The following is a 12,229-nucleotide window of genomic DNA, read 5'->3' on the forward strand; positions in this document are numbered from 1 at the left end:
CAGAACAGGTTTGATTCTAAACTGATTGTTTGGAATGTATATTGTTGAATGAGATTATACACTCACTAGACCTTTTGGTCTAACGCTCAAATGTTGGATTAACCTRTTTTGCAGGACAGCGTGCTCTGAAAGATAAAGGCAAGGGACAACTCTAAATTGTTGATATTAGCTTGTTATGCATATGTATTAAAAAAATACATTTTGATAGTTCATGTTTTGTAATAATACTATTTTAGTATTATGAGAATGATGATGTGAATTATGTGTATTAAGATGTGAGGATTGTTACAATAACATCGACAGAGACAAGTAATAAAATTGAACATTAAAATCGAGATGTGTCTCGCTGCATTACGCGAGTACTCCTCTAGTATTATTAAAATATTTAAATATTTCATAAAATATTATTTTTCTTCTATATATTTAATTTCAAGAACAAATCTGATAGATTTTTCAAAATAGAGAATTAAAAATCCAAATTTACAAAGAAAAATTACTTTAATCTCCAAGAGCTGTTATATTCTAAAGATTATGATATTAATTATTAGGGGTGTTCAAAAAAACCGTTGGACCGTTCAAACCAACCGAATCAAGTCAAACCGGACCGTTTTTGGCGGTTTAAACGGTCTGACGGTTTGGTTTGGTTTGAAAAATAGCAAAACCGGGCGATCTGGTACGATCTATAACCTTTTTTGGGCGGTTTGAACCAAAACGACCGCCAAATATATATATATATATATATATATAATTTAATTATTTATCATTAAGGTCCAAACCGCCTAAACCGGTCAGACCAGACCGCTTTTTCATGGTCTGGTTTGACCGGTCTGGACACTTGATGTCAAACTCGGTTTGAGAATTTTATAAACCATCATTACGGTTTGGTTTGTGGTATGACGAGTTAAACCGCTCAAATCGGACCATGAACACCTCTATTAATTATATTATTAAAATATTTGATTCAATTAATAAAATGTTATTTATTTCTCTTAAACATTTAATTTCAAGATTTTTTATTGACGAGAAAAATAAAATATAATTTCTCTTTTCTAAGAGCATCTCCAACAGATTTCTTAAAATTTCTCTAAAATGGAGAACAAAAGATCAAAATCTCTAAAGATATTACATTCATCTCCAACAGATTCTTTCATTTTATAAAATCCAACATTGATTATAATATAAAATATTTCATTAATCCAGCATTTTAATGAATTTGCATTCCCCCAGTTTAACCATGAATAAAATTTTGGGCTTCTGGATGAATGAGCCCATTATATTATAGAAAATCAAACAGTTTTTTGATTACTGCTTAATACCTCTAACCAAACACTTCCTTATTTCTCCCAATGAGAATCCTTAAAATTAAATGGAAAAATGATATTTTATGAATTGTATTTAATATTAATTAAACCAATCCTAGGATTTATGATATTCTAGACGAAAAGGCTAAAAGATGTCTAATCGTCGACTTTTAAGCCAGCGAGAGATAACTCTCTTCTATTATTCCTAGGGTGGGCAGCAGTACGTCTTGCTTCATTTATGCGGGCTGAAACAGACTTTTTAAGGGGTTTGCAACCTAGATCATGTATTCACATTCCGATTTTAATTAATTATAATGAAATGGTACAACGGAAAGACAAAACCAATTAAAATTGAATTTTTGCGAAAATAATAAGTTTTCAAATATTATCGCATGGTTTTTCAAAACAAAATTATGTACAAAATATTAACATTGTATTCTCGAAACCTTTATTATGAATGAAATGGATGGAAAGTAATAAAAAAAAACTCGTGTTTTCCAAACTTTTTTGGGGAACAAAAGAAATGGAAGGAAATAACAGGAAAGAAATTAAAACTCCTTAAAAAGTTACTACTAAATCAAAAAAACTATGTAGTTTTTTATTTTAAAGGATATATTTTTAAACAGTAAATTTGAAAAACTGGCATCTTTTCAATTTTTCAGTTGTTTAAAAACGCACAAAATTATTTTCTTTCTTTTCCTTTCCTCCTGAGAATATCTATATCTATACTATATTATAAAGCATTTGATAAAAACTCTTAAAAATCATTTTTTATGCATGAAGTACTGTTTATTGATACATATTACTTAAAATTCAAGTTTATAAGTGACTTTGCGTAAGTACAACTTATTAAAGCTTTATTTTTAAATTCGTGTAACTAACTGCAGATAAACATAATCAAATATAGGATAAACATATATTTTAAATATAGGAAATCTAAAATATAATTAAGATAATCATTGAGTTTCTAACCGAATGTTTAATTATTATCTTTAATAAAAATTATATTATTAAACCAAAAATAAATTACTTTGTTATTAGACCTAAATTAAATTATAATAAAAAATTGAATTAAAGAAGTTACATCAAAAAATGAGAACTATTAAATAGTTAATTTAATACTAATATCAATTTTAGTTTTTAAATTTTTTTATGCTATCTTCAAATTTATATTTCATTCAAAAATAAAAACATCATCGATTTCTCAAAACCATGTAAAATCGTATTATATTGATAGAGACAAATAATAAAAATTAAACATTAAAATAAAGATTTATCTCGCTGCATTACACGAGACCCTTCTAATAAATAAAAAAAATATTTTTCTATTGGTTTTTTCCTTTTCTTCTAAAATTCGAGAAAAGGCATAGTAAATATTGAATGTAATTAATTTTATTTTAGATATATAGAGTAAATTACATTTTTAGTCCCTGTGGTTTGTTACAAATTTCTATCTCTGTCCTTATTGTTTTGAAATTATGATTTTCTTCCATATGATTTATAATTCATTATTTTTTTTCTTTCATTTAACGCCTATTGGTGTTCCAAAAGTACCTTTTTGAAATAATGGAGAGGAAGGGCCTCATTGGTAAGTGCTACAAGTTCTCGTGCATTAGAACCCATGATTATGGGCTCGAATCCATTAGTATCTTTTTCGTCCTTATGATCTAAAATTTATTGATTTTTTCATCCCTATGATTATAATTCATGTCTATTTTAGTCCTTCATAATAGAAATAGTGTTTTGCTCTCATAGTTAAAAGTAGTGTTTTGCCCTTAGAATTCATTTCTATTTTAGTCTTTCATAGTTAAAAGTAGTAAAACCATGCGGTCAAAATGGTCATTTTAATTAATTTCCCCAATATATATCTGTATATTGACTCGGATTTGGAATTCTTATTTTCTTTTGTCAAAATAGTCATATCTTGATGAAACAGAAAAGAATTGTTGAGGTAAAACTGATTTTTCAGGATGAATTAATTTTAACTTCGGTATCTTTTTAAAAAATGTGGGCGTCTTGACCAGTTTTCGCACAACTGGAGTAACTTTAATGGTTGTAAAGTTAACAGTCAAGCAACACTTCATGGCTTAGAAGGGACTTAAAACTAGTGAGAATGAACAACAAACTCAAGGTCTTTAACTATTTCATTGCAGCTAATAATCTTATTCTGATTTTGAACTTCACAATTATCATTTTGGAAACACATTCAAACACCCTTTTACTTATTTAGGATTTTAGTTATTATGTTTCCTTTTAATGTTTATTTAAGTCTCAGGTGTCGTATACATTTATCATTTATCCCTCGAGTTATACATTCAAAAAAATAATAAAAAAAACACCATCCGTACAAAATAACACATCATAACACGTTACGACACAAGTCAAACCTTAAAGTGGAGCCACATGGATTAACGTGGTGACTAAGCCAAGTCTTCGTGTTATAATGCACCATAACAAGGCGATAACGAGTTATTTAGAACCATGGTTCTAATTGAATCATATGATATTCTACACACTCGTAACTGTTATTTTCCACATGCAAGTAGCAATGACAATGAATTCATAATCGACGATCCATACATTAACATCATCATCATCATCGTGTAACATTAGTTTTTATACTTTCATAGACAACGCATCGGGCTAATGCGCAACATAGCAAAAGCCGAACCAAAGCTATAAGACCTTGTTGGTTGTAGTCAAGTTGACACATATTCGAGTTTCATAATCATTATACATCAAGTACACAAAGTTTGGGCCTTTGGGACTCCTATAGGTCACCGGTTCAAATCTCTCCAAGGCCACCACGCCCCATGAGATTAATCGAAGTGTTCACAAGTTGGTCCGGACACTCACAACTAACAAAAGTATATTTTACCAACGTGCATCGTCGAAGCCATAGGGCTAACAGGTAAACAATGACCACGTATAATTTAAGGAGACAGAGGACGCCCTAAGCTCCTAGATTTTATTCAAGTGCGAGTGTGGGTTTCCCTTCACATGAAGAGTCTTAAGCCGCCAATTTCTTGACCAAACCGAATATCTTATCTGCATAAAAAGATTGATAGAATGTCAGATCAGAAATCTTTTAAAGTGTGAACAAAAAGTTGAATAAGAAACTATGACTAAATTCGAATGGACAAAACAATAGCCATCGTCTTCGTGCCTATAGATTTACTCGTTCCAAGATCCATAAATTTGAATAGTTTTCAGTAACCAGAACCCTGCATTTGCTAACATGATTTTTATGCTCATAAACTAACCGGCAATGTTCAAGCCAAAGGATCAATGGTCAATAAACCGGTAATCCCAACCTCCTAGAGGTCAAGGATTCAAACATCACAAAAAGGGAGGATTGTATCTGGGCTTTGGTATATATAAATATTATATACTTTAAAAAATATGATTTTTAAATGCAATCTCATGGAGTTTATATATATATATATATATATAGAGAGAGAGAGAGAGAGAGAGAGAGAAAGAGAGAGAGAGAGAGAGAGGGGGGGGTTGGGTTCTGGTGAGAATTAGTTATGGTGAGAAGGTGAGAACAAAAGCTTCATATACATTCATCTACTTTTAACTACCATTGTTTACCTATTTTTATCATCATGACGGAAACATTAACAAATTCATGCATATGGAAAGTGATTAACATATGTAAGAGTTCGTGAAAGTGACTAAAAGTGAAGATAAAGGTAGATGAATGTAGTTGAAGGTACTGAAAGTAGTTGAAGGAAAATGAAGTTAGATTAAAAGTCGACTCATCCAACGATTCAGAAGTATTCTCACCATTCTCATCATAATTATTATTCTTACACGATCCCTCGTCTATATATATATATATATATATATATATAGAGTTTGTTTCAAATACAACCCGTAGTATTTGTACAGCCAATGCAACCCAATAAATTAAGATATTTATGGAAATGATGAGAGTTCATTTATTATGATTTGAATATTTATGGAAGATGAATATGGTTCATTAATTATGATCAATACTTTATATTAGGAAACAATCAAAACTTCTATGAAATCACATATTAATCAAATGAAATGGACGGTTGAGATTGGGTTGTATTGGTTGCACAAATGTCAAGGGTTGTATAATAACCAACCTCTATATATATATATATATATAATATGTATATATGTATGTATATGCATATACTACTTCACTTGACCTGCATCTAGATTTTGTGTTTCAGCCAGCATTTGTTGGAAAGATGGCAATTCGCTGTAAGCCTTGTTCAATTTACTTAGGAGAGGGAACTCAGTCTGCACCAATTAACAGACAAATGTTACTGGTTGGAATAATGACGTTATGCAGAAAACTGAACACGATGAAAATGTAAAGGAACCAGCAGAAACAATAGACAAATGCAATTTATAAAAACTAAAAGTATAAACTTCGCATATTAGTAGCTCTTGTGAGCAGGCACTACCATATCAAGCTTGTATCGGTTGATTGCATTATCAAGTTGGGGTGCTAGATACAAGTCGGCCTGCAAACAACCAATAAAATATATATAACAAACGTAAATAACTGCATAGAAATCCAATCAATTGGGGATTTTGGAGAACTTCTGGCTATTCACTTTCAGCATGTATTTCAAATGTAAGTTTAATAGACTCATCCTCCATAACTTTTAGGGTGGATTTGGTAACAGACTGATATAGGCAGGTGAAAGAATTGTGGAAGGTTTTAGGGTATTAATTTGACATGGGTGGTTTACTAATTTATCAATCTTGTCCAATCTACATGACTTTTATTTCACTTATTTTGGTGGGGAGAAAACATGCATCTTTGTCTCATTTAGGTCCTTTCATGCATCAGTCTGATGTCGCACCAAACGTGGGATGACAAATTTTTGTACCGTGCTATGTACCTAACGGCAGATGCACCCTTGAGGTCTATCTAGGTGTCCTTTGTACCAAACGACCCTTAATATCTATCTAGGTACTGATTTGGTTCATAGGACCTATTAAGGGGAAATTGATAGAAATAGCCAATCAGCAAATAGGCTTTCACTTTTTAACCATTTTCTGACCCAAATTCACTTTTTAGCCAATCCTTATGTGTAAGCCTTCTGCATAAGGATTGGCTAAAAAGTGAATTTGGGTTAGAAAATGGCTAAAAAGTGAAACCACCTATCAGCTTTGGCTATTTATGTACATTTCCCCCTATTAAGGTCTATTATAGGACCTAGAAGATAACAAAATTCAAGCCCTTAATGTCTATCTAGGTACTGATTTGGTTCATAGAACCTATTAAGGTCTATTATAGGACAAAGAAGATAACAAAATTCAAGCCCTTAAGGTCTATCTAGATTCTAGGTACTGATTTGGTTCATAGGACCTATTAAGGTCTATTATAGGACCTATGATTTTTGGCCACCACATATCCCGTTACAACCTAGCCTTCCGGCAATCATGAAGATAACAAAATTCAAGCCTCGGTCATATTGCACGGGTACTATATGCAGCAGCACCTTAGATTGCAGCGGTGAAGAATAAACATACCAGATAAACTTCATCTCCAGTAGCATATTTTCCAGCATAGTTCGTTAATAGCTTCTCGAGAGCTGCAGAAGTGATCACATAATTAGGCTTTTATCAGTTTTCTTGCTTTAAAATGGACTGTTCTTGTAGTGCAACTAGGATACAATAATATATCACAATAGAGGTCAGGTATGCGTACATTTTACCCTCCCAGACCCAACCTCCAGATGGGATTTCCTAGGTTCGTTTGATTTGGTTTATATAATAGGATAACGCTAGGTATGGAGATTGTTTACCTGTTTGGGAAGGTATCAAGAAAAATGAAGTGAGAAGATAAAAGGCTCTTCAAACTGTTGGTGCTTTTAGTCTCATCAATGGTGTAATTGTGAATTACTTGGGATCGATAAGGCAAACATAAAGTAAGTTCGAGGTGCGGAGTGCACACTCACAAATTTTGGCTCCATCACCTTAGATTGCCGTAAAGGGGTTTCGAATCGGTTCTTGAGTTGGTTCTGAAACTTGATAACTTCGAGACTAAGTATGCATCAGAAGCTTCTAGTTAAGAAGGCGACTCGGAGCTTCTGAGTCAGTTATCGATCAGGTTCAATCTTATCCATCATAAAACTGTCAATCTATCATATAAATATGTAAAACATGGAATTTAGGTGTATATAAGGAACTCATTTTACAGCCTTTGTAATTAGAGTTATCATTGGATTATCCCTATACTCGGTTCGTGATACCCAAGGCTAATAGGGTCGAACTAGTGTATTTGGAAAACGAACAATATGTGATACAATTGATTTATCCAGTCTTTGTATGATCAAAAAACCCCGATTTCTAACACAAACAGCATAAGAACAAGACATGGATCGATTATAATGATGTCAGCATTATCCTTACCTACAAACCCTTTCCTGATATGATACTGTGCCCAAGGAATCTTCTCATCAGGACTAACAATTTCCCCAATATAATTCTGTTTAAATGTAAGCATGGTCAATTGGATAAAAAAGAATGAGATGATGAGATGCCAAAAAACAGAAATCACCAGAAGTTTCTACTCACAACTAATGACGTATTCTGAAGCGGCTGAATGCTGGATGAAACAATACTTGCAACCTAGCACATACAAATAGTCGGTGAATGAAGCAGAAATACACGACTAAAATGCATATTTCGAAAAAAAGGAGATCATTACATATATCAAAGTTAGGGAAAAGTTCAGAAAAACCTAATGAACTTTTCTATTTGAATTATTAAATCTCTAAACCATTTTTGAATAAATAAACCATCAAACTTTTAGAAATTGGGTGTTTTTTGTAGGATCTGGTAGTCAGTGACAAGGGTACTGAGAGGAGGTTGTTGTGCTGATAGGACCTAACTTCCTTGCTTGTCTTTCTTACTGGTCTTACCTACATGTTTAAGTTGCTATGCACATTAGTTTTCTACTTATATTACATGTTTTACTTGACTACATTGTCTGCTTGCACACCGTTGAATCGTTATTCTACATGTTGTATTACCTATCTTATTTCCTACTTGAACACACCCTTTCTTCTGTGCAAAAGTAGGGGGTCTTTACGAAAGCAACTGATAGATCCTTGTGGTTAAGACTTAAGGTAAGGTATGTGTAAACCCTACCCCTCTCAGACCCTACTTTTGAGTGGATATATTGGGTTTATTTGGTTTTGCTGGGAGTTGTCATTCCCCAGATACCGTCATTGCTTCTTCTCCGGGAAAAGAAGTTCCTCATCTACACATTATTTGCTTCAACCTCTCTTTTCGAGAATTTAATCAATCCACTTACCCCCTTTTATGTAGATGCTAGGAACATAATTTGTTTAAGGAATTGGGAACATCAGCCCACAATGTTTCTTGCTTCGATGATGTGGAATTAAGAGGTTGTTTGGTTCAGGCTGAGAAATGAAAAATGGGAATGAAAATGAAAATGACAAAGAATGGGAAATGGGAATTAATTTTCGTTCCCACTTTTCATTTCCCAGCCCGAAAATGACAAGGAATGGAAAGTGGGAGTTAATTTTCATTCCCCCGGTTTAACCTAGATAGATAATTTGGGCTTCGGGGGGATGAGCCCATTATTTTATATAAAACCAAACAACTTCTTTTATTTCCATCCCCATTAATTATTGCTTAATACCTCTAACCAAACATTCCCTAATACATGGTCATATGAGTAAAAAAAATGAAACTTATTTACCTGGTAATTTATAGCTTTTCTCGAAAGATCTTGTGGCAACAAAGGATATTGAGGGTATTTCTCGTCCAGATACTGTAATTGACAAAGATCTTATAAAAATATTATCCCTCGATGCGAAAATAAGTGTCCACATTTCTATATTTTATTTTATCCCAAAATAAGGGTCCACATTTCTATATTTTATTTTATCCCAAAATAAGTGTCCATTTTCAAAAGTGTCTACTTTCCCATTCTACCCTTATTTATGAGATGGAGATAATTTATATCTCTATTATTAAGGGTAAAACTGTCATTTAGTTAACTAAAAAGCGTAACAGTTGCACATTCCTAAAGTTGTGTGCCTTTTCATTGTGGACATCTATTTTGGGACGGAAAGAGTATTGACTAGCACCATTTCGCACCATCGGTGATAAATTATATGAGAAGGGAGCTTTGAAGGAGAAATGAATATAAATGACTCACTAATAAGATGGCATAAGAATCTGAAATTACAGTAGTGTCATCCACCAGCGCAGGGACATAACCCATAGGATTGACCTTTAGAAGTTCTGTATTACAAATCTCAATATAAGAAATTTAGTTTTCTCTTTGCACCAGAAATTATAGAGCTCTACGCTTTGCAGAACTAAGGGGATATGTTGTAGATGTTGAATGATTTGGTACATAATTATTGAGTAGTTAGAATGATTAAAAGCATCTTATTAGCAAAAAGTGTAGCGACTTATAAGAACCTCCATTGGAGAGAGTTTTTATAAGTCACCCATATAGATGGAGTTCTTGTACCTTTAATTTGTGTGCAATGACATTTTATTAGTTTTTTATATCCATATTATTGATGATGAAATAATACATGGAACCCACAAAAGAAGGTTCTTATTAGCATCTCCAACAGATTCTCCAAAATTTCTTCAAAATAGTGACTCAAAATCTCCAAAAAAATATTACATTCACCTCCAGCCGATTCACTATTTTGGAGATTACAACATTAATATATTATTAAAATATTTTATACATGTAACAAAATATTATTTCTCTCTTATAAACATTTAACATCAAGGTTTCTTATTGGTGATAATAAAAAATTGCTTCTCTCATGGTAATCATTTTTTGAGAGTTCTCCAAATTTGGAGAATTTCAAACTCTCTTTCATTCTTTCTCCATTTTGGAAAAAAAGTTTTGAAGAATCTGTTCGAGCAAAATTTTGCCTAAAATCTCCATATTAGAGAATCTGTTGGAAATGCTCTTAGTCACTACACACTACCATTGTGGAGTTTTATGGTAGTTCTTAATTTGCTGAGTTGGCAATGATGTGACCAGAAAAAGGCAAAAACTAGATTCTAAGTCACTCCATTGGAGATGTTCTAAGAGGCTATGTATGATTTAGTGCAGAATAAAAAATAATTGTTTGATAAATATTCTGAATCACAAAAAGTGACCATTATAAACCTATTTATGATTTAGCCAACAGATATTTAATTTTAGGTAGTTAACAATTTTCCTCAAAAAAAATTACAGCACCTCAACATCAAATTTAGCCCATTCAAATTTCAAAGTGTCAAAATGTAAGCAGTATTTGTATTCTCACCTGGATCACCGACGGAGGTTATATTTATGCAATCATATTTGAGCCCTGCAAATGATACCAGAAACAAACACATATTGAAATCAATTATTCATAGTTACTTCCTTTTATATACCATAAGTGTATAACTGTGTATAGGAATTACTCATAGTTTACTCCCTTAAAGAAAGGGTTTTAAATGGTGGTTTTTGCGAAATATGTGGTTGTTTTATCCTAATTTGGAAAAAGATTGATCATTTTGTGATGGATCGACTCCAGTTTTTGTTAATTATGTGATCATCCCTTCAACATTTTATAAAGAGAAGAAACCCTTATCGTTTACATGAGTATCTTCTATCATCAGAAAATATCGAAACAATTCAAGTAAAAATTGATCATCCATCGAACTTTGTAGATTACATCTGGTGTTAATTTTGCTACCGGAAGTAACATTCAACAGATCGAGTTACATATACATACATATATATATATATATATATATNTTAAAAAACATTACTAATAAAATTTATTTTAGTTAAAAATAAAATATATTTCGTTGATGATTTTCTAAATCAAAAAAATAGAAAATAATTTGATTAAATTACTGACGGATTAACAATAAAATTTAATTAAATACATAATTAATTAAAATCCGTCGCTAATCCGTCGGTGAAAAGAAATCACCGACAAGATTCAATCACGATTTTTCATACTTATTAACATATTACTGTGTTAGAGTGTCTGATGGTGGTTAAGTTTGTCATCAATTATATTTAAGTAATCCATACATACATACATATATATATATATAGAGAGAGAGAGAGAGAGAGAGAGACAGAGACTTTGGATTATGTGAGACCAATAGTTTTTCGTAAGACCCGTAAGACCAATTCTCAACCATTAGATTAGATCTACAGTCAAACAATCTGAACATTCATAAAAGCTACGAGACTTCTCAATAATCACATAATTGTCCACCATGCAACTTTAGACCATTAGCTTATAAAGTTGATCAATGAACATAAATTGGTTTTACAAGTCTCACGAAAAACTCTTGGTCTCGCGTGAACCCAACCATATATATATATATATATATATATATATATATATGGAATTTAATGAGGTATAGAAAGAGGCGAAACCTTTTAAGTGAAGAGCAAGACGAACACGACGAGAGCAGGAGCTCATCCAGTGGGAGTACAGCTTCATCGTCTGATTTCCCTCTTCGGCTTTGCTTCCTTCCATACTCGTACTCCCTCCGATCGATGATTCCAAGTCAACCCGCCAAAATTGATTATGACTCTCATTTTTCATGTAAAAATAATATTTCAACTGTCTGGAATGATTTAAGTATGTGGATAATTTTTCAAAATAAATAATTATTTAGATATTTTAAAACTTGTTAAACAATTTTTTAAACTTTTTAAAACCTATTAGATACATTTTTATGATCTATAAAATTGGTTTATGTGGTAAAATAATTAAAAAATTCGAAAATAACAATGAACTTTTATATTTTGAACGATTAAATCCCTAAATATTTTTTAAACCAAAAAAATACTTACATTAACAAAAAAATGCTTATATTTTTAAAAAATATTATTGATAAAATTTATTTTAATTAAAATAAAAAATATTGTGCCA

The 12,229-nt window shown here is 31.8% G+C and overlaps 1 protein-coding gene across 1 annotated transcript; it reads right to left on the reverse strand.

Annotated features, from left to right (window-relative positions):
* Positions 1 to 3,857: 3,857 nt before the first annotated feature.
* Positions 3,858 to 11,877, reverse strand: LOC112512859 (glutathione S-transferase zeta class-like). The gene is made up of 10 exons (XM_025118997.1): positions 11,728 to 11,877; positions 10,610 to 10,654; positions 9,487 to 9,572; positions 9,025 to 9,096; positions 7,872 to 7,925; positions 7,707 to 7,782; positions 6,825 to 6,886; positions 5,747 to 5,806; positions 5,486 to 5,579; positions 3,858 to 4,349 (listed from the first exon to the last, which is right to left on the reverse strand). The coding sequence occupies exons 1-10, from the start codon at positions 11,828 to 11,830 to the stop codon at positions 4,312 to 4,314; spliced, it is 690 nt and encodes a 229-aa protein (XP_024974765.1). The 5' UTR covers positions 11,831 to 11,877; the 3' UTR covers positions 3,858 to 4,311.
* Between the last annotated feature and the right edge of the window lie 352 nt (positions 11,878 to 12,229).

The sequence above is a fragment of the Cynara cardunculus genome, assembly GCF_001531365.2.
Source record: "Cynara cardunculus var. scolymus isolate 2C chromosome LG 1, CcrdV1, whole genome shotgun sequence".
Lineage (NCBI taxonomy): Eukaryota > Viridiplantae > Streptophyta > Magnoliopsida > Asterales > Asteraceae > Cynara > Cynara cardunculus.